This window comes from Hermetia illucens, chromosome 2 (assembly GCF_905115235.1).
Source record: "Hermetia illucens chromosome 2, iHerIll2.2.curated.20191125, whole genome shotgun sequence".
Classification (NCBI taxonomy): domain Eukaryota; kingdom Metazoa; phylum Arthropoda; class Insecta; order Diptera; family Stratiomyidae; genus Hermetia; species Hermetia illucens.
In genome coordinates this window covers 134,783,999-134,807,334 of record NC_051850.1, presented here as the reverse complement: position 1 = coordinate 134,807,334, position 23,336 = coordinate 134,783,999, and the positions used below count along the sequence as shown (strand labels likewise).

The window sequence follows — 23,336 nt, the reverse complement described above, 5'->3', positions numbered from 1 at the left end:
TTCATCGGTCAAACCCTTGGTACGAGAAGTGTTGAACGATTTTCAATTTATTGTTGACTTTATCGTGTTATCGCTCGACTGCTTTTTGAGAAGAATGTCCACTAGCCGTCGTAGACGACATAACCGCACAATCGAAGGAACTTCTTTCAATCATCATTTCAGTCAAGGTTCAAGCAAAATATGTCCCTAATGCCCTTATTATTACCTATTATCCATGATCGCGATATGATGTTAGCTGTCTTTGATTTGTGAAGTGATTTCATAGTGCAGTTCACTATTCATTGAGGGTACATACACCACGTGTTTGGAACACTTAGTTCCAACCAGTTCATTTTCGTTGTCAGTTATCGTACCGGTCTTATCGACATGGTTTCAGCAGTTTCTCGTTTGTTGAGATTTACCTACATTCAGTGTTGCATGCAATGATCATTCAGATTTGTATTCTTTATACGAGAACCGATCTGTTGTGCGAAGCTAGAAAAATATTATCTGCGTAGAAGTACTGAGCGTGTAGTTTGTATATATCACGTTCCATGAAAGGAACAAAGGTTAACAATTTAACTGTTTTAAGGTACCGTAATGTCGCCACTCTTGAAACGGGATCCTGCTCGACTGGGCCGAGTCCCACTTTCCAACGGACCTCGTGGCCACCACGGTTCTTGGGGCGTCGGACGGGCACGCCGCACATTTTCCTAGTTGTTAGCACCTCTGGCGGACGCGCGCATTGCTTGTACCAGACAGGCTTTGAAGCAGGTGCTTAGTATAGCTCTGTTACAGCGCTCCATACACACTCGGCCTCGTTGGGCGTGGACTGCTGGCAGCGTGTGGTGAAATGGCGGAGGTGGCTTCAATTTGGCAACGGAGTCTCGTAGTAGGCGCAACAATTCAGTCCCTCCAAGCCCGTCTCTCTCGTCGAGGACTAGGTCGCTGGTGAGTCTTGGGTTCTCCCCGTACACCAAGTCAGCAGGTCTAACAGCGAACTCCCCGCAGGCGGCTGTACGGAGGCCAAGTAGAACGGAAGGCAACATCCGCGACCAGGAAGGCCTATCGCAGGCCATAATGGCCCATTGGACTGTGGATGGTATCCAATTGTCCACTGGTGTTTGAATTCTAGCAGCTTTCCAAACACCGAAAAGAGGGTAGATTCGAATCGCATTCCATGGTATGTGATGATTACGGCAAAAACACCAAAGCGCGGAATTCACCCTTGACAGAAGGCCTCAGTGCCTTCAGAGGTACTGCCTCAGGCCACCGCGTAAACAGATCAATGATCGTGAGGCAATACTTGTAGCCGTGCTAGTCTCGCAAAGGGCCTATAATGCCGAGGTGTCTGGTGCGGAAGCGGTTTGTCGACTTAGGGAATACACCTACTTGATTCTTAGCATGCCTAGTGACCTTACACTTTTGATATGCGACATAATTCTCTGGCCTAAGAATTGACGTCCTTGTTCGTGGACGGCCAAATATATTTGCTGGAGACTAGCCAGTTTGTTACCCGAATGCCGTGGTGTTCAAGATCGTGCACCGAACGAAACACTTTCCTACGAAAAGCGGTCGGAATAGATAGCCTAGATCGCTTTTCGGAGATCTTGCGGTAGATAGAGGAACGTGAGCCCAAGATGGAAAATATAATACTTTAAATTTTTATTTTGAGTCCGATTGCAGGCTGCAGCGATTGCATCTCCTGTATTTTATCCGCAGTTACAGCGAACACCTTTCGGAAACCGCCTTCGAAAAACCCGCTAGTATGACTTGCATGCTCTCCGGCAGTCGCTGAAGCCACAAGGACTTCAGTAGCTCCCAGTCAATCTTGTTCCCACTCAGCTGCTTCATCTAGCGAAGTAATTGACTGAAGCAGTGGTCGCCGAGTGTCATATCCGTCAGCAAGTGAGCTTGGTTGTCTCACTTACCAAGAGGCACTTGATGAGCTGGTCAGTCGGGCGTATCAGGTCGAAAGGTTCAAAAGGTTTCTAAGGAAACCTTCACTTTTCGAGAAACTGATAAAAGAAGGCGGCTTTAGATTTAAGAAAATATCGATTGAGGAAAGGTCAATCTACAGCAGTGGACTTACAATGTAAGGAAGAGATTCTTTGGAACCATCATCGACCATTCTCTAAAGATCTGTATTACAGAGTCTCCAAACGGAAATTTTGCACAAATTTTAATAGTAAAGTTACGCGAATTTGCTTTGTTCAAGTGAATTAAAAAACTGTATAACAAAATCCATGGAGACCCGGTTGTTCAGGAGCACAAAAATTGCAATCATCTCGAGTCGCATCTACGCACAGTTAGAAGAGGAAAATGGAATGAATGAACTGGCTTTGTCAGCTGCCAGATGTCTACCCAACAGAAAATGTTTGGACTTTAATAAAGTTCCGAGCGTATCCTCATTAAGATAAATCGAGCAATCGAGCAAATTATTGGAGATGTCAAAAGTAGGGTCGAGAGTATTAAACTTTGTCCAAGTTTGTTTGAGGAGGAACATTCAAAAGGACACTTCCCTATCCAGATTGCTAATCTTTATATAAAAAATTCGATTAGCTACCCTATATTAATTCTTCGACCACTTAACATACTACTCGGACTTTCCCCAACATTAAACACAGTTTGGCAGTTCATAACTTCTTAAATAACAAGTTAAAAATTCCTTTAATTCGGGTACTCGCCACGAACATAACGAATATGGCTTGTTCTTGGTTTGCATATCGAACCCCTCATAGCCATAGGCAAATAGTCAAGATACTACGCAAATGCAGTACGCTATGCAGGTTATCTACTTTAGTTACGACAATTTATTATAACTTTTTTCTACATTCCTGGAGAGACTACCGAAGAATCGGTTTTCTTCACTATTTCATCATCATCAACGGCGCAACAACCGGTATCCGGTCTAGGCCTGCCTTAATAAGGAACTCCAGACATCCCGGTTTTACGCCGAGGTCCACAAATTCGATATCCCTAAAAGATGTCTGGCGTCCTGGCCTACGCCATCGCTCCATCTTAGGCAGGGTCTGGCTCGTCTTCTTTTCCTACCATAGATATTGCCCTTATGGACTTTCCGGGTGGGATCATCCTCATCCATACGGATTAGGTGACCCGCCCACCGTAACCTATTGAGCCGGATTTTATCCACGACCGGACGGTCATGGCTCATAGATTTCGTCATTGTGTAGGCTACGGAATCGTCCATCATCATGTAGGGGGCCAAAAATTCTTCGGAGGATTCTTTTCTCGAACGCGGTCAAATGTTCGCAATTTTTTTTGTTAAGAACCCAAGTTTCCGAGGAATACATGAGGACTGGCAAGATCATAGCCTTGTACAGTAAGAGCTTTGACCCTATGGTGAGACGCTTCAAGCGGAATAGTGTTTGTAAGCTAAAATAGGCTATGTTGGCTGACAAGAACCGTGCGCCCATTTTATCATCGTAGCAGTTATCGGTTGTGATTTTCGACCCTAGATAGGAGAAATTATCAACGGTCTCAAAGTGGTATTCTCCTATCCTTATTTTTCCTGTTCGAACAGTGCGGTTTGATGTTGTTGGTTGGTTCGTCTTCGGTGCTGACGTTGCCCCCTGTATTTTATTTTGCCTTCATTGATGTGCAGCCCAAGATCTCGCGCCAATCTGCGCCTGCTTGATCTGGATGAAGGCAGTTTGTACGTCTCGGGTGTTTCTTTCCATGATGTCGATATTGTCAGCATAGGCCAGTAGTTGGGTGGACTTAAAGAGGATCGTACCTCCTGCATTTACCTCAGCATCACGGATCACTTTCTCGAGGGCCAGGTTAAAGAGGACGCATGATAGCGCATCCCCTTGTCGTAGACCGTTGTTGATCTCGAATGGTCTTGAGAGTGATCGTGCTGCTTTAAAAGCCTCGAACATGGGTCAGGGTCAGCCTAGTCAGTCTTATTAGTTTCGTCGGGATACCGAATTCTCTCATGGCCGTGTCGATGAATAGATGGTGTATCTATTGTCCATATTCCAACAGTTTTTCAATTGCCTGCCGCAGAGAGAAAATCTGATATGTTGCTGATTTGCCTGGAGTGAAGCCTCTTTGATATGGGCCAATGATGTTCTGGGGGGGCTATCCGGCCTAGCAAGACAGTGGAGAATATCTTATAGATGGTACTCAGCAACGTGATACCTGTATAATTGCTGCACTATGTGATATCTCCCTTTTTATGTATGAGACAGATAATGCCTCTTTGCCAATCGTCAGGCATTGATTCGCTGTCCCATACCTTGAGCACAAGTTGATGAACCACTTGGTGTAACTGGTCGCTATTACTATTTACATTCTGAAAAGAGATATTCACCCTGTTGAAAAAAGATATTCACCCTGTTCTTCCAGCCGCACCTTTGCAAATGTAACTTTCTAGACGTCGGGAAATCCTAGTACTATCTTTCCAAAATACTAGCTTGGCTGAAATCTTACAAAGTTCCGTACTCTCTGCAGCAGTAGACCCTTTATCACATAAAAAGTCATTCAGGAGTTCAAGACTCACTTCATCACTTCACTGATTTAGATTCAATACAGTGAAACTATTTTCCATATCTCTCACTTTGGCGTAGATGGAGATGAAATCTGGGAAGCGTACCCAAAAGAGGGCTTAATTTCGGATTGGAATCAGACACTAGAGCATCAGCAGCATTGACAAATGCTGCCATTAAAAATTGGAGGCAGGCTTTCCATAAGAACAAGTTCCAGAGGCTACATACTTACACTAGATAAAGATCTCCTTTCAAAGATATACTTTTCATAAATTTTGATATATAACATTATATTATATATATATTTAGTAAAAGATAACAATAAACACACGTAGGAGCTTAGGGGGGAGGGGTGGCTTGCAACCCTCATAGTGATAAGTGGCTGGCATTCAACCTGATAATAGAACCCGGATTGGTGTCCATCTTATACCAGCTTTATATCACCATCTAGAAGTAAATTGCGACGTCTTCAGCGTGATTCAGCTTATTATGAGCAGGAGAACTCTTCGTCCCTTCAAGTTGGGTAGTAATTGTTTTGCACAACATTCATCTGAAGCAAAATTAAGGAACTTTTCTACTTTGCAGGGGTATTCCAAAGATGGGGACGAATCAATACCCGATAACACCGTATCAGCCCGCGAAGCACGATACTTGAATAGGTTCTAAAGGACATGGGCTAACGGCATGCCTTTACTGTTTTGGAATGACCCTGGTGATGGATTAGAGATGGCTTCTTGACGAGTGTCAAAGTGGTGGAGGTCGCATTATAAGTAATTTGTGCTCAAAAATCACATAAGATAAGAATTGGTTTTTTTAAGTCGTTGAAGAACAAATATAGAAAATAGTTCATTTTAGATTATCGTAAGCTACCGAAGAGGAGCTTTTTTGTGAACCTATTGTACAGTGTTTATAGGTAAAATTTTCAACTCTTCAGAATTGTCTGACCAAACTTATCTAGTTTGATTAATTTTTAGCAAGAAATCTTTATCTTTAAACTGTAATTTAAGGGGAAACATGATGATCAGTTAAATACTGACTCGATTTGAAAAGATTTTGTTCTTCAACAAACAACTTAAATTCCAATGCTAAATGGATCCCAAACATTAGCTTCAATTCAATTACTTCACTGTTGTTTTAATGATAGGAAAGTTATGTAATTGATCAAATTTTGATGCATGGAAAGAAGCAATGAGCATTCTGAATCTCGTACCGCTAATCCAATATTTTATTTATGAAATCCAAACAAATTCGGAAGTCACGATGTACCGTTTGAGGAAAATGCGATGTAACAGCGTTAAATCTGGGCTTACAACATGGAAGGAAACGCGCAGAGGATGCTCGAAGATGCATATCGAATGCGGGCCTGAGGGTCGTGAATCACGTTTTGTTACTCTCGAAATTCCCTTTTGCTCGTAACTGAGTAGAGTAAAATGAAAAGTGTGGTAACAGAACGTGTCTTCTCATAGGATATGTTTCATAATATTGAGTAAAACGGGTTCGTTTCTATTAAAGCTCATGTATTACATTTAATAGATAGTTTCTTAAGATTTAACGATCGGAGTAGTAATAAAAGAATTGTTACCTTGTAATGAATTGAACATTAGAAGTAAATAATTCAACTTTTTACAAGGAACGAAAGGTAGGAATGCATTTAATAAGCTTAAATCACTCACCTGGCATTTATATTTAATTGATGCATAGAAGCCATCGTGCAATCCATCACATTTGAAATCGATCTCTTTTTCAGGAACTGTCGCCAAGAATGGATAGTCTGATAAATTGTATCTATGAAAGAGTAAAGATATAAATAAAAATGAAATTGATTATTGGGAAAAAGTCGAAAAATAAGTAAAACTCAAATGGAAACTAAGTAAAAGTAAATAAAATAAAAGATGAAAACAACATAAGGAAGAATTAGCATGGAAAGTGTGGACTGGTATCCATGACCTAGGAAATGCCTGCTAAACAACAACAACCGTTCTGACAACATATCCTCCGTTCTGTCAAATATAAGGCGGAGATGGATCAAGACGAGTCTCCTTTTCCCAGATTGAGGATTGGTGTAGCGCTGACAATCCTATTCGGAAAGATTATCTATTATGAAGCTACGAAAGGTAAACCAGATTACAACCTAGAAGGCAATACGCAGACGGATGTGGCAATAAGGTAGGACAAAGAATCTGCGCATTTTCTTGTCCTCTGCTCAGAGTAGAAGCTGTTTCACAACTAGCGGACATGGTGCCCTTTATTATAGTAATATAACGGCATTGCGAGAAACGCGTTGGAGAGAGACCAGTTTCTCGCCATCCAAGAAACCATATGGTCAAAATACTCGTAGGTTTCCTAGTGAGCCAAAACGTGAAATGCACTTTCACCGACTTTGATGCGAGTGACTGTGCACTATGCAACTGAACGTCATTTATCAGTTGCAGAATCGAAGAGGGAATGGAACAAACTCCGAAGCGGCAGGAATGATACTAAATTCATATTGGAAGATTTTAACAGCAAAATAGGGAGGGAGCCCTTTCTCAAGCAATACGTCGGCATCTGAAAAAGGCTCAAAGACGATACGTCTTTGAATTCCAATGAGCGGGGTCCAATATTTTGAATGTTGAATAACCAGAAATGAGGGCAACCATGAATGGTATAGGTATGGGTTGCACCGATTGTCTTCGGTGGTACAGACATGTAATTCCAATTGTTAAGAACACACTTGTTAAGATTGGTTTGAACATTGAAGTTGATGGGAAATAACCAAAAAAAAACTGACCTAAACAACATTGGATTGATACGCTAACGGGTGATTCGACAGCCTCTCGACTTCATCCAGATCAGTCCTATGACCGAGGAAAATGGCGAGTTGAAGGTCTGGCTAACTGAAGACTGTGAATGAACATTGTTGCCGCCAAGAAAGGAAGAAACGGGCAGTGCTATTCATCGGCTTCAAAACCGATAACTCATGTATTTTGTTTTGTGTATTTCTTATAAAGAGATTGGAGTGTGCATTTGTCCCATTAGTATGTAGCACGTAATATATGTTGTATATGTATAGTCTTAGTTCATAGCCTTGAATTTGCACAGAAGCGACAGCTTTGACCTAGTATAACTTTGCCAGTAATAGTGCGATTTTCACCAAATTTGGCAGGATCATGCTCTAAATTTTGTGATTTTAGGGTGAAATTAAGGGGGTGTTTTTCTGTCAATTACTAAAAATTATAGTAATGTATGATATTACAAATAACTTCATTTGAACAGGTATCGGTATGGAGGGTATTTCGGAGCCTAGGCACCATATAGTGGCAGCCTCTTGATTTTTTTCAGATTTTTCGGTTTGGTAGTTTCTGAAAATGGGTCCGTTAAAGAAATGATCACTTCCAACCCCCCGCACTCCCCACCTTTCCAACAAATGTCAAAACAAAGACTAAAAAGTACTAGCCGTCAATCGCCGTAACCGTCTCTGAAAAAATGCGTGTGACCGCCAGACAGACAGTAAACCGATATTAATAAGGTTTTGTGTTTACACAAAACCTTAAAAAGGGGATATCACTCAGTGCACGACGATTGCATAGCCATAGCGAAAGAGTTCAGTATCTCTATAAAGTGAGGGAGGGTGACACTGAACAATGTACCTATATCTATAGCATATCTCGCCTCCTTGATGTGGCGAATGATCTGACGGGTGAGTGAAAATTACACCCATAATTACCACGACATTAGACAACATTAGGGACGAAAGGAATGATAAAAGAAGGCATTCTGGGAACAAGATACTTAGAGTAGTCTGCTTTCCACCCCTTCCCCATGGAACTTTTCGGAAAAATATATTTCTATTGGCGTTTAAAAAAGGTAGACGGACATTTAAAAAGAACGACTATAAAAAACTTGGAGACGTTAACAAATCCTAGACCTAGGACGTATTATTGAAGCCCCATGTTACCGAGAAGGAATTGCGGAAGATCTGCGAAAGTATTTGAGACAATAAAGCTTTGGGACCAGCCCTAACTAATTCACTAATATTTTTCATTTAGACATGGTGGAAAATGTATTTTCTGCGCGGTGAAGGACACACAAACTGGCTTCTTTACTGCCAAGTATATTTTTTTCATAACATCTTATCTGCCATTGTGTCCGGATAGCTGAGTTGTTAGAGAAGAAGGCTGTCGTACGGAAGGTCGTGGTTCAAATCTCACTGGTGGCAGTGACCACATTGCCTCATATAGGGTATACTGCAGTGTACCGTTATGGACATGAATGAAGTGCTCTAACACACTTTAAGACCCTGATCCAATATGGATTGTTGCGCCAACGATTATTATTATTATCTGCCATTTATATTCCAAAGGAAATATGTATATGGGAGAAATGGATTTAGAATAGACTACACCTGTTCATCGTGAAAGCCGGCGGTTTATAAAAGCGGCAATATTAGGTTACTTGAGTCTGTAAAAGTTGAAAATTTATTTCGGGATGCGATCACTTAAAGACGAAAATATTTTCAATGCGACCAAGTGGAGCTGGATTAAGAGCATTTTGGTAAAAATTAATCAAAATTCATTTACAGTTACATTACCCAAATTAAAATCTAGGTTTTCAAATGTGTTAGAGCACTTTATATTAGGACCATAGTGGTACATTTGGAGATAATATCGGAGGCACTGGGGGAGATCAGTTGTGTGTGGACTGAAAATATAGGTTTGAACAAAATTAAGTTGATTGATTGATTAAGATTTCTACCACGACCCTGGTAACACTTATTCAGCCCTAAACACCCAAAACTTGAACGTGAATGAGCAGCATGTGAACTTAAAAGTTTCGATCGGAAAGTATCTCAGTAGTTAAATCAGACCAAACTTTTATTTTGCCATTAGCTAATATTTTTATTTAAATACTGTGCGAGACGTTCATGATCAAGTCACATTTTTTTTTTAATTTGAATACTCTTCAATTAGGATGGGTTACACCCAGAGAGCCAAAAATGGAGAGTAGCCCGGAATTGCCCTTGTAGTATCTGAGAATAGGCCAGTATCAATCGAAAATACAATTCGTTTCTGATTTTTCTCCAGTTTCGGGTTAAGAACTTTAATGTGATTCCGATATTCTATACATGATGTCCTAGGCTACGGTAAATTTGCACAAAATAAAGAATATTTAGCTAACATAACTTTGTTAGTAATAGTAGGATTTCCACCAAACTTTCCAGTAGGGTGCTACATATTATCAACGATATTATTATTCTATGGTTTTAGGATGAATTTAGGGAGCGGGGCGAGGTGTGCAGTCAATGTGCCAAATGTAGTAATATACGCGTATTATTTGCAGTAGGTCGAGGCTTAGATGTGGTACGCAGCGTCTCTGGAATATACAGACACCGCTATGATTTATTTCAGATTAAAGTGCTATGTAGATCAGATATGCAAACCTTGCTACAGAAAGTACTAATTGAGACTTTTCATTTGATATCCCAAATATTAGGTGGAAAAATGTTACATTCCGTTTTACATGTATGGAGACCCCTTCTTAAATTCTATCTAGAGCAATGTTTTTTACTGCATCCGGGGGCTACGCGGTGTTAATCTTTCCACTAACTTTCGTGTCAATTGATATCATCTTTTTTGAAAAAAGTGGCTGTGACAGATAGATAAACAGGCAAGCAGGTAGGCAGAAGACACCAAATTGTTTAACGATGGTTAATGGATACCAAAAAGCAGGGCCTGATTGGGTTCTGGACCTGTCTTTCGTGTTTCCTTCACTTGTGATGTATTCTGGAATTCCCGTGAACACCATACATGCAGCGATCACCAGGGAATTGTCTTCGCATCTAAGAATGGTAAGCATGCCAGTTTAGCTTGCTGAGACAACTGAGGGCCAAACAGTTATAGAATTGTGGTTGGACCAGAACACTATACCAGGCACACTTTCTGATAGTCTCCCATATCACGGAATACATCGCGACGGCATGTGACTCATCGATGCCGTGTCGTTATACTTTCTCCAATAGAAGCTCTAATTGCTAGTGGAATAGTGAACTATCTGATCTTCGGTCGATGTATTATCGAGCCAGACGAACGGCTCAGAGAGCAGTGGTTAAGAGTGATCAGGAGGTGAAGAAACGTGCCTAAATAGAAGGGCCCCAAAACTAGCTATACTGCGAAACAAGAGGAATTGTTTCAAACGACCTTCAACAGTGGTAGATATAAATCCATTAAAGCTCAAGCAGCTCCGCACAATTACATGTCGCAGACTTCTCTTGACAATCGTTCAGAGGAGGGACAGGAACGGATTCCAGAGACCGGTGTTAATAACGTTAGTAACAGCTAAAGGAGTGCTGGAGATTTATAGGAGGCTGGTAGATAACCGAACACCAGGTCTTGACAGCACACCAAACCAATCCTTAAAACTGGCTGTTAAGTCGGGATTGGACATATTTGTGGAGACCTTTGACGTATACTTGGGGATAGGATCTTTCCTGAGGTCAAATGTCCCGAGAATATAGAACTGTCTTTATCTGAAACAATAACCGCTTTGAAGGAGTATCTGAATTATGCTAGTTTTGCACTCATGGAGGATAAAGCAGAAGTTGTGCTTATGATGAAGTCTCATAAGAAAACGACCGCTCGCATTAAAATGGGCAACCAGACGATGCGACCTATGAACAGGTCGTTTATTTTTTGAATAAAGGGGAGAAAATCAGATTGAAGGAAGAATCTGAAGTAGACTTGTGGAAAGCCAGTAACACGGAAAGCTTAATTGGAGAAATGCATTCATGCAAGGAAAACTCGAATGCAGTGGCTACATGGTGGGTCAGATCCAATTTAGGCTGAGTGAAACGGGGTTGCGAATTTAATCCAACCTAATTCTTTACAGTGGTCTCGCGGGGGAAACAACAGTTGTTAAGGGGTTCTTTTAGTGGGTAAAAATTCCATACAGTGATAACATTTGCGGTAGTGTCTTCGATTGATTCCCGGTAGACAGTGCGAAAATAGTGAACCGATTTCAATAAGGGGTTGTTTCCCGCGATACCTCAAAAACTGGAGAATATAGCACGCAAACCGTCCTTAATTATTATGATTATTTTATATTATATTTATAATCGTATAAGAGAATTGCGGTACCATTTTCAAGTTCGCTTACTCATAAAAATTTTAACAGTTTACTTACCCATTTAATTCTCGAGGGAGATTTGGATCCCAGATGTAATCAATTTGAGGAATGCCAGTTAAAGTGGACTTAGTTGTTTCATTTGCACTTGAAGCAGATTCCTCTGCTGACTGCTGCAATTAAAAGAAAATTAATTAATTTGATTTACATAAAAATCGACAGATAAAATATTTAGATGAATTTATCAAACCAAAGAGAAACGAACAATTATTTAAATCAGCAGGACGAGTCGTTTTTTATATCACTTTATCCAAAATGTTTACAGGAAATTATGTTTAGATGAAAAGCATTTACAAAGGAATCCTTCCGCCAATAGATGGCTTTTATGGGTTTATCCAAGTAGAAATCTCCAACGTGCTTTTCTATAGACAACCACCTACAGTGGAACCGTTGATACAAGCTTTTGACCAGAATTTGCGGGCACACTCGTTGGTAAGGCGAAGGGTGAAATTCATGACAATTATTTCCCTGTCCCTGCGATTCAAAATTATTGCATTTTCATCGTAAGAGGTGGATTTTAAATTGGATGAATAATCTGAATTACAAAGCTTACTTTCTTAAGGATAAAATGTCGGGGCAGTTTGTAGGAAGGGAGAGAAGTTCAGCCTCTGAACATCAGACATGAGTGGTCCGTTACACTCAGTGCCTCCTGCTGGCATCTGCTATCGTGATTTCCGGGTCTCCTCTGCTCTTCGCAATTTACTCTCGATTAGATCGCATAACAATCCTCCTCACACGCTTGTATTGTCCGCAAGAGGTTTTCTGGAACCAGCCCCTATCCTAGAGTTTCCTCTAGGTCCTTTCTTTCGCGACACGACTTCCATCACTAGATAGGTTTTGAATATGATTCTTTCAGTAGTCGCTTTCTTTATCAGGTTGGTTCAACCACACCTCTATGTAGGTAAGCTCTTCCAAGGCTTTTGCAGACCAACCATTTTCGGTTTGGAGCATGCTGGGGTTCTGTTCTGTGGCTTCATCCATGGTTCAAAAAAAGGTTAGCTGGTGATCGCTGTGTAGCCCTCAAGGGCGCATCACGACATAGAACGCCAGGGCTGGACTGACATAGATCAGGTCTACGCTTCTGGAAAACCTCTTTTTCCGAAATGTTTTTAGGTCACCTTCCTAAACCTAAACTATGTGCAAAAGCCACTAATAAGCTGCGCCTCCTTGCATGTTATCACACTCGAGAGCCAAGTGGCTTCACGACCGTACGCCCGTATCGCTGCTTCATCAGTCGAATCTGTGGCTCATGCGCCACCATGATAATTATTATAAGATTCACTTCTAACAACAATTTCAATAGGGTTGCTCAAGCAAATTTTAAACGACCCTACAACGATTGAGGTTTATTAGAATAAACCTAATTTTTAAGGTTTTGTGTGTAACAAAACAACAAATGTACACTCAAATGTCCTTATATAAGAAATACACAAAACCTTTCATATCTGAAGCGTGCAGCTTACGGTTTCCCGGGCATTTTTCCTTCCCGGCAATGTGTCTGTTATCATGCTCCCTTTTTTCATTCGCATTTGGGGTCATTATTGCATTTTTTGTTGAAGATGCTGGCAGTCCTGAGTCCGCACCCACTTGGTGACGAACCGGACCACTTGAGAAGCAACTTATTTCCTCTTTTGTAGCCCATGGACTCCTCTTTTTTGGGTTAAACACCCAATTTTTCAAAAAAGAACGAAAAAGTTGACTGAAGGTTTCGTCGACGGCACAGGCAACTCATCAGACGCTGCCTCACCTCTGTCCTGGGAGCAGCGTGACCGAAAGTAATGACAAATGGTAATCGCTCCACTTAAATATAATCGCAAACACGTAATTGGTATAATTCGTACCCCATTCAAGTGAACTCCGTCATAAGTCCAGACCTAAGCTAGGCCGAAGTAAAATTTTTGTTGAGGAAAACCGTCATAGATTTCGTCGTTAGGTAGGTTACGGAATCGTCCATCCTCATGTAAGGGGCCAAAAATTCTTTGGAGGATTCTTCTCTCGAACGCGGCCAAGAGTTCGCAATTTTTCTTGCTAAGAACTCAAGTCTCCGAAGAATACATAAGGACTGGCAAGATGTGTCTTGTACAGTAAGAGCTTTGACCCTATGGTGAGATGTTTCGAGCGGAACAGTTTTTATAAGCTGAAATAGGCTCTGTTCGCGGACAATAACCGTGCGCGGATTTCATCATCATAGCTGTTATCGGTTGTGATTTTCGGCCCTAGATAGGAGAAATTATCAACATCAACAGTCTCAAAGTTGTATTCTCCTATCTTTATTCTTCCCATTTGACCAGTGCGGTTTGATGACATTGCCATCATATATTTTGTCTTGCCTTCATTGATGTGCAGCCCAAGATCTCGCGCCAATCGCCTCCTGCTCGATCTGGATGAAGGCAGTTTGTACGTCTCGGGTGTTTCTTTCCATGATGTCGATATCGTCAGCATAGGCCAGTAGTTGGGTGGACCTAAAGAGGATCGTACCTCTTGCATTTACCTCAGCATGACGGATCACCTTCTCCAGGGCCAGGTTAAAGGGGACGCATGATAGGGCATCCCCTTGCCGTAGACCGTTGTTGATGTCGAATGATCTTGAGAGTGATCCTGCTGCTTTTATCTGGCCTCGCACATTGGTCAGGGTCAGCCTAGTCAGTCTTATCAATTTCATCAGGATACCGAATTCTCTTATGGCCGTGTACAATTTTATCTGGCTAGGCTATCATAGGCGGCCTTAAAGTCGATGAAAAGATGGTGCAACTGATGTCCATATTCTAACAGTTTTTCCATCGCTTGCCGCAGAGAGAAAATCTGATGTGTTGCTGATTTGCCTGGAGTAAAGCCTCTTTGGTATGAGCCAATGATGTTCGGAGCGTATGGGGCTATCCGACTTAGTATAATAGCGGAAAATATCTTATAGATAGTACTCAGCAACGTGATACCTCTACAATTGCTGCACTGTGTGATATCTCCCTTTTTATGTATGAGACAGATAATGCATCTTTGCTGTTCCACACCTTGAGCACAAGTTGATGAACTGCTTGGTGTAATTGGTCGCCTCCATATTTAACCAATTCGGCTGTAATTCCACCAGCTCCTGGCGACGTATGATTTTTAATCCGATGAATTGGAAAGACTATTTCTTCTATCCTTGGTGGTGGCAGTATTTCTCCGTCGTCTTTAGTTGGCGGGAACTCAAACTCGTCGATGTTGTGGTTGTTCAGTAGTTCATCAAAGTACTCGACCCATTGCTCCCATATGCCCATTCTGTCGGATATTAGATTTCCCTCTTTGTCTCGGCAGGATGAATATCGAGGTATGTAAGGCTTCATCCTGCCGACTTGTTTGTAAAACTTCTGCGCTTGGTGCGGTTTTGCTCGCTGTATTTTTCGAGTTCACAGATCCGTTGGTTCTCCCAGGCTTCCTTTTTCCGTCTGTGAAGTCGCTTCTCCGCTCGCCGGAGTTCGTGATAAGTCTTCGCGGCTGCCCGCGTCCTTTGAGAATGCAACATTACTCGGTATGTAGCATTCTTCCGTTCCATTGCTAGCTTACATTCATAGTTAAACCAGCCTTTCCGACTCTTTTTGCGGCTGTCAGAAGGCAGTAGATTAGGCAAAGCATATTCGTTTTAGTTAAAGGATTAGATGGCTTTCAATATACGACGTACATGATTATTTTAAGGGAACATTCCCTGCACGTTAGCCATAGAAGAAGAGTGATCTAATCAGATGAAGAAGCTACGAAATATGTTATAAACTAACTTTAGATGAAAAAGATGGATCTGTGACTTTGGCTTTGTCACCAAAAAGAGGAAGACCTAGGTGTTATTCACAAATAAAAAATAATTTTTCGCGCTAGTTTCCGTCCTGTTACTTTAGCAAAATATAAAGACATGATGGAATTACTTCATTATATACCTCCAATATGCCAGTTTTTTACAAATTTGAAACAAAATATGATTACTGAGGATTCAATCACTCTTATTCATGATTTTTATATTAAATACATTATAACTTTTATAAATATTAAGGTGAATAAACCTGTAAATGAAATACCTGATATAAATTACTATTATTATATCTCTAATTTATTCATGGCTTTCAAAATATCATCTTAGTAAAGTACATCGGACAAAATTAATATAACCAATAATTTTTGTAAAAGTGGCGTAAGTCACTTTACGTAATGAAAAAATTGTTATTTTCCAACTGCTATACAACATTATTTATGCTGAGAAAAATATAAGAATTTTTAGATAACAAATCCCAGTGAAGCTTTTCAGAATTTATCAAAAATATTTTTAAACTTATTAAAGCGCAAACCCTTAAATATCTCATTTTAAAAATAAAGTGACTTATGACACTTTCAAAATAAACGGTTCATATAACGGTTGCAAATTGTATAGCGCATTTAGAGCTGCGCCAGAAGTTGCGCTCATGCTAGCGGTAACATCTTGATATATAGTCCTTTGCATTAAGGCTAGCACCGACGTTTTCATGTCGAAGTGAAGATCTATAGCCTAGCCTATATAAGGGGTGAGAGCTAATTTCATCTTCACCTCTATGTTTTCGTCCTTCTTACCTAGAATAACTCCTAGGTATTTCACTTCTTCGAGAATTTGAAAAGTTCCTCTCATCTTCCGCTTTTCCTGTCATAGGCGGAAGAGATTGTTTTGACAGAAAAAAATTAAGCGGTAATACTTCCTCATTGGTCAAAGGATAGTATAGGTCCCAGGGCGAAATGTGCATTGGTACCCACGATGAAGCATAAAACCTGGGAAACGCCTGCTGAACCAACACCAACAGCTCTACTACCAAACCCTATCTCCACCTCCACGCGATGATCGCTGGGAGTTCTTTCTTAATGAAAAACTGAAAATGAGGAAGGATGAGGGTGAATCTCCCGCGCTTAAAAATGGGATAAATTGTATCAACTGGCCCTCCAGATTGGGGGTTCCGCAGGGCTCACAGCCTTACGTGGAAGCCACGGAAGGAGTCTCGGATAGGATTAACAAAAAGCTGCACACGAAGAAGGATAAAGGCGAGCCTCCCGCGCCTAAAAACGGGACAAATTGTACCAACTGGTCCTCCACGTTGGGGGTTCGGTAGGAGTGACAGTCCTACACGGAAAACAACTTGTTACGAAGCCATAACAGGATGCTCGGACTGGATGGATAACACAACGACGATCCCAGAAACGATAAAGGAATAACGATTTGGCGCATTTTCTCATTAAACGTGCGCTCCCTGTATAGACCGAATGCTGCTGAGCAGCTGGCCGATACCCTGTTCCAATATAGCTGATGTAACAGCGTTACAGGAGATGCGTTGGACAGGGACCAGTTTCCTGGAGAAGAGTCGCTACACCATATATTATAGTGGCCATCTAGTAAACCATGTTATCGGAGTAGATTTTTTAGTGAGCCAAAAAATGAAACCTGCTGTTATCGGCTTTGAAAACATAAGCGAACGACTGTGCACTCTGCGCTTGCGAGGCAAGTTTAAATATATAAGCCTCATTAATGTTCATGCTCCTACAGAAGAGACTGCAGAGTCGGAGAAGGATACCTTCTATGAGGCAGTAGAACGAACCCTCGAAGCATGTCCCAGATATGACAACTTTCAATCAAATTGACCACATATTGATCGAACCCCGCACCTCTCAGCCTTGGTGAATGTCAGAACATATAGGGGGCCAATATAGAATCGGATCAATATCTCGTTGGCATGGTGCTCTGAGCTCGAATAACAACACCACCTACAATCCCCTCTGACAATCAAGTGAGAGTTAACACTGAAGCCATCCACAACATCCTGCCGAGACAAAGAGGGAAATTTGATTTCCGGCAGAATGGGCATATTGGAGCGATGGGTTGAGTACTTTGATGAACTACTGAACAACCAGAACATCGGCGAGTAGGAGGTCCCGCCAATTGAAGACGACGGACAAACACTGCCTCCACTAAGTATAGAAGAAATGTCCGTGCAATTTATTGGCTTAAAAATCATAAGTCGCCAATGGAATTACAGCCGAATTGTTTAAATATGGAGGCGGCCAATTACAACAAGTTGTTCATCAACTTGTGCTCAAGGTGTGGGACAGCGAATCAATGCCTGACGACTGGCAAAAAGATATTGTCTGTCTCATACATAAAAAGGGAGATATCACACAGTGCAGCAATTATAGAGGTATCACGTTGCTGAGTACCATCTATAAGATATTCTCCTCTATCTTGCTATGCCGGATAGCCCCATACGCCCAGAACATCATTGGCCCATACCAAAAAGGTACTCCAGGTAAATCACCAACAGATCAGATTTTCTTTCTGCGGTAAGCGTTGGAAAAACTGTTAGAATATGGACATCAGTTGCACCATCTCTGCATCGACTTTAAAGTTGTCTATGATAGCATAGCCAGGGTAAAACTGTACACGACCATGAGAGAATTTGGTATTCCGACGAAATTGATAAGACTGACTAGGCTGACCCAGACCAATGTGCGAGGCCAGATGAAAGCAGCAGGATCATTCTCAAGACCATTCGTCATCAACAACGGTCTACGACGACAGAAGGTGATGCCCTATCATGCGTTATCTTTAACCTGGCCCTCGAGGAGGTGATCCACGATGCTGAAGTAAATGCAAGAGGTACGATCCTCTTTAAGTCCACCCAACTATTGGCGTATGATGACGATATCGACATTATGGAAGAACGACCCGAGACGTACAAATTGCCATCATCCAGATTGGGCAGGCGGCGTGAGATCAACGTCAGCACCAAAAACGAACCAACCAACAACATTAAACCGCACTGGCCAAACGGGAAGAATAAAGATAAGACACTACAAGTTTGAGAGCGTTGATAATTTCTCCTATTTGTGGTCGAAAATCACAACCGGTAACAGCTATGATAATGAAATCCGCCCACGGTTGTTGTCAGCTAACAGAGCCTATTTCAGCTTACAAAAACTGTTCCGCTCGAAACGTCTCACCATAGGGTCAAAGCTCTTACTGTACAAGACACATCTTGCCAGTCCTTATGTATTCTTCGGAGACTTGGGTTCTTAGCAAGAAAAATTGCGAACTCTTGGCCGCGTTCGAGAGAAGAATCCTCTGAAAAATTGTTGGCCCCCTACAGAGGATGGATGATTCCGTAGCCTAGATAACGACGAAATCTATGAGCGATACCATGACCATCCGGTTGTGGATCAAATCCGGCGCAATAGGTTGCAATGGGCGGGTCACTTAATCCATTTGGATGAGGATGATCCAGCCCGGAAAGTCAATAAGGGCAATATCTATGGTAGAAAAAGAAGACGAGGCAGGCCCTGGCGGAGATGGAGCGATGGCATAGGTCAGGACGCCAGACAGCTTTTAGGGATATCGAATTGGTGGACCTCGGCTGAAAACCTGGATGCCTGGAGTTCCTTATTAAGGCAGACCGGATATCGGTTTTTGCGCCGTTGATGATGATGATGATTCCCTCATTGCGCCTAAAGTTTCCTCTTGTTGGTTCTCCGTTTTCTGGAAGAGTTAGCCCATAATACCATCGTCAAAGTGGTCGCAGACGGGTCCCCAGTTTTTCCGATTATGGGAGTTGCTATACTCTCCTTTTTGGCTGACTGCGCCGTACACATTAACTGCAGGATTTGCACTGCAAGATGGAGAGCATGTCTTCAACAGATTTCGTTGTGGGGGAATATCAATCTGGTAAGGCCTCCACATTCGTGCCTCAGCCGCCATTTGATTGACTTTATCACTTGGACAGTACAAATTTGTATTTTCCATATTTATTAGTGCAGTAGTTAACTAATCTAAGCTACCCCATCATGTCAACGTGATAGCCAAGGACATGGACAATAAGGGCTAATTTTTAAGAATCTTCATTATAAAGAAAGGTTGAAAACGATGAATGGTTCTCTTGTTTACGTCTTTTTAAAGATTTATTTTATAAAATTTTCTTAGATACTGTTATGTAAGTGTCATATTGAGGTAAATTAATATTCTGGTTGCGAAAAAATCTATAAAATTGAAATCAGAAAGATTAGTCAGATATATTTGAACAAATCATATAAAACCTTTGCACCTAGTTAGGCGATTACCTAACGACATTCACTAGAAAAACTAAGTTGGAAAAAACACCACTAAATTATGATTACTTTCAAACTAATGTATGTTTGACCATCAATTGGTTTCAATCATTGGATTATTGATGATTCCTAACTGACTTGTTGCACAAATGAAGTGATAATTATCGAATGTGATGATGACACAAGTACCTCCTCCCGTTTTGACGAAGATGAGGCTGAGGGCACAAAAACTGCAAACTGTGTTGGAAAATTAATGAATAGTATACCCGTGCGTCCAAGAAATTGTATTTGTGTACGCGCTAACAATGCAATTTAATTTTCGGACAAGTTATTATTTAATACGTCCATTGAAGCGCTTTACCTTCTTGAAAAAAACTTCAGCGCATGTGTGAATACAAAAGCGTAAGTGCACTTATTACAGCATTTTAAGTTAAATTTTGAGAAAGTAATTGCAATGAAAATGCATTATTAACACCTTGGTACACGCAAAAAATTAATAATTTTGAAAAGAAATGAAGATTGAATTAACATTTTTGGAACATTAGATTTTCATATCATTTCTTTTTTATGTGACCTTCTGCTAATAGCTATATCAACCCCGATTTTGGCAGTTCTTTTGTTGAAAGTTTGATTAAATATAATCTGAAGAAGAGGTTAATCAACATCTTAAATGCAGACTAGACAACGTATAATTATACAATGTGTATATTTTATTTTTTTCAAAATGATATTTCCTTTGTTGGGAGGTACATAGTACAGTCATGATGTGTGGGGTGCAAACATTGACAAAATCTTGAAGATTGTGAGTGGCAGGCTGTCACTTTTCACATGGCGCTTATATAATAGCTCAGACAGGCATACAGACAGATCTGTGCGTGTCTGTTATCAAATCTGCAATCAGGCGTGCGCTTTAATATGGATAAGAGGAGATCGAAGAGTAGGTATGATTTTTTTTTTGGTCAGCGATGGATGTGGAATTTTTGAAACTGCTAAACCTTGCAAAAGTGTCATTAGATAGATATTAATTACTTTACTGGGTCTGTTACAATAATGCCGCAATTCAGGTGCGGCTATCGCTAGTCTCTCCCTTTGGATATGGAGCTGACTTTTTTTGGACGGTTGTTATAAATACCATTACGTCTTGTTATCCGTAACATGTAATCCAATAGGAAAGGCACGCTCTAAATGTTGGTACTTTACGTCCCTTCTATGCCTTCTTCTTTGCCTGCGCAAATTGGACATGGAGGAGATTCATCGTGACAAACCTGTATAGATACTTAACTGCGTTAACTGGTTACTACAACCCCCATGGCGACGATTAACCCACATATCGATGATTGGAATCAGCTTATGTATTGGACTGGAGTTATTTTATCGGGTCAGCTATCTGACTATTAATGTTGCCCTTTTCTCAGTTAGACGGCAGGTGTAAGATCCCATTATATAAGATATTCCACAAGAGTTGACTCTGCATCGCCCGTTGATACCAGGATGAATATAAACATGTACGCATCTGGAGGTATGCATGGATGTATGAGTAAAGTACTTTTGGGAGAATATCCAGAAAAAGAGGACAATATTGAGGAAAAAATAGGAACGGCACTTACAGCCGAGGGGTTCCAAATTCCAGTGCCGGCGGCAATGGATTGACAAACAGGATTTTTCGGTTGCAGTGCCTCGGGAATCATTTGGCCACCGTTGTATCTGAGGCTGTAAGCAATCTAGAGAAATAGGTGGTCCAAAGGAGCACACCATTGCTAAGAACACTTATTTGAAAGATATGCAAAAATCGCTGGAACTGGTGGTGAACCCATTTACGGCAAGTTTGACGAGCCTGCAGTCTCCTCCAACGCCAAAGCCGGTGATAGTGAAAGTCAAAGAGCCCAACGAAAAACTACGAAATATGGAGGTGCAGAAATAAGAAAAAAGCAAGCAGAGGAACAGTGTCCGAACATGGATCATCGTACTCCTTGTTCCGGATAAAAATAATTTAGTTATCTACATTTATGAAGGACAAAAACAATATATACTAGGTCGTTAAAAACATGGTATGAGCTATTATGGTTCTGTATGGTACAATAGGGTGAGAGGGGAAGAAAAAGTTGTAAGCGAAGGAAATGTCATGAATGTGATGCAAGTTCGCCTCCCCATAGGGCGGTGGACTCAAAAAGAGAGTTAGAGAGGAAACAAACAATTCTTTTCAATGAAAACAAAGGAGAAAGCGCAGAGGCGTGGATTAACGTCAGTGCTAAAACGTTTTGTATATTTCTTGTTTAAAAATATCTGAGATTGCAGAACCATTCCATTTTGACGTAGTTGTGGGTAATTAATGTGATATTGATATTTGATCTTTTGGTTTGTAGTAAATGTACACGGAAGAGAATACTTTGTTAGTGACAGTACGATTTTGATCAAAGTTGGGGATATCATGCTTCATACTATAATTTATATTATTACTTTTATGACTCTACGGTGAACTTAAAGGGGATTTCTAGTTAATTTTCCGCAAACATAGTATGATTAACTCAATTTGAGTAGATATCGGTATATAGGGTATTTTGGTGGCTGGACACCGTATAAAGGTATATATGGGGCTTTCCCCTTAAACTCAACGTAGAAAGATGTAACTCACTTCATATGTGGGCTTTGACAGTTTCGTTTCCAGAGGACAATAACTATCCCGGGAAGACAGGGGCCTTGGCCAACATATAACAAGCGAGACGGGAAGAACTGGTGAAGTTCCCGGAAGTTGACTTCGATGGAACAAAAATAACTTAAATTTGTAGCTTCACCAAGTTAAATGGGAGGAAATATTGTATATGTTGATTTCGGATGTGATAATTCGAAACCTCAAAAGCATGGCTGTCCATGTTTGAACTAGAGGAAAACGATCTAGCTCATCAGTGAATTTTAGACCCATAGCGGCCATCAGGAAATCTTTCCTGTTACGAAAAATGGGCCATAAGGCGGTTGGTGGAAGAGGCAAAGTCTGGTTTTGTTACCGACCTACAATAAGTAACCTGAAAAGTATATATTATAATTATTGGTTTTCACCAAACTCATGACAGTCTCTCAATCTCTTTGTATCTATTTCGCATCTTCATCATTATAGATATTTGTGTTTATTTTTCTGCTATTCCATTACTGCAAGCATATCACTTATACAGCATTAAGTGTGATAATAATGAAGTTCAAACTTAGCCTTGTTGAAAAATGAGAATATGTGCACGCCCTAAACTCCACAAAGGAGTGAGTAGAAGCATTCACGCTCATTCACCATACACATAAAAACATGTATGAGAATGGTTGAGCGTCACTTAGTAGAACAAAATACGAGATCCTTATCATCAACCATAAAAAAAGCAATAGCATATAGCTGGTTGCTTATTTATCACTTTAAAGCCTGCTATCATGTACCTAAAGGTGATGGTCGACCCCAATATCAATTTCGAGAGAAAATTGGACTATGGATACTACGTTCAACATTGGAGGCCAAAGATACAGCGGCAGATTACTTATGGCTAGTTTAGAGGGAAGGACCAGGGAGTGAGAGAAAACGGAGGAGGGTAAATATTGTCTAGAGATCTAGAAAATTATATTGGGGCTGTG

The 23,336-nt window shown here is 40.9% G+C and overlaps 1 protein-coding gene across 6 annotated transcripts in view; it reads right to left on the bottom strand.

The window, feature by feature from the left end:
• LOC119647419 (serine/arginine repetitive matrix protein 1) overlaps positions 1 to 23,336 on the bottom strand; it is a 114,431-nt gene that overhangs the window by 16,013 nt on the left and 75,082 nt on the right. For 5 of the 6 annotated variants that reach the window (XM_038048309.1, XM_038048310.1, XM_038048311.1 and 2 more), the window contains 2 exons: positions 11,649 to 11,761; positions 6,164 to 6,275 (listed from right to left, as the gene is read on the bottom strand). In XM_038048309.1, coding sequence (XP_037904237.1) covers positions 6,164 to 6,275; positions 11,649 to 11,761 — 225 coding nt within the window. The remainder of the gene's footprint in view (positions 1 to 6,163; positions 6,276 to 11,648; positions 11,762 to 23,336) is intronic. The other variant, XM_038048314.1, reaches the window with a different exon arrangement.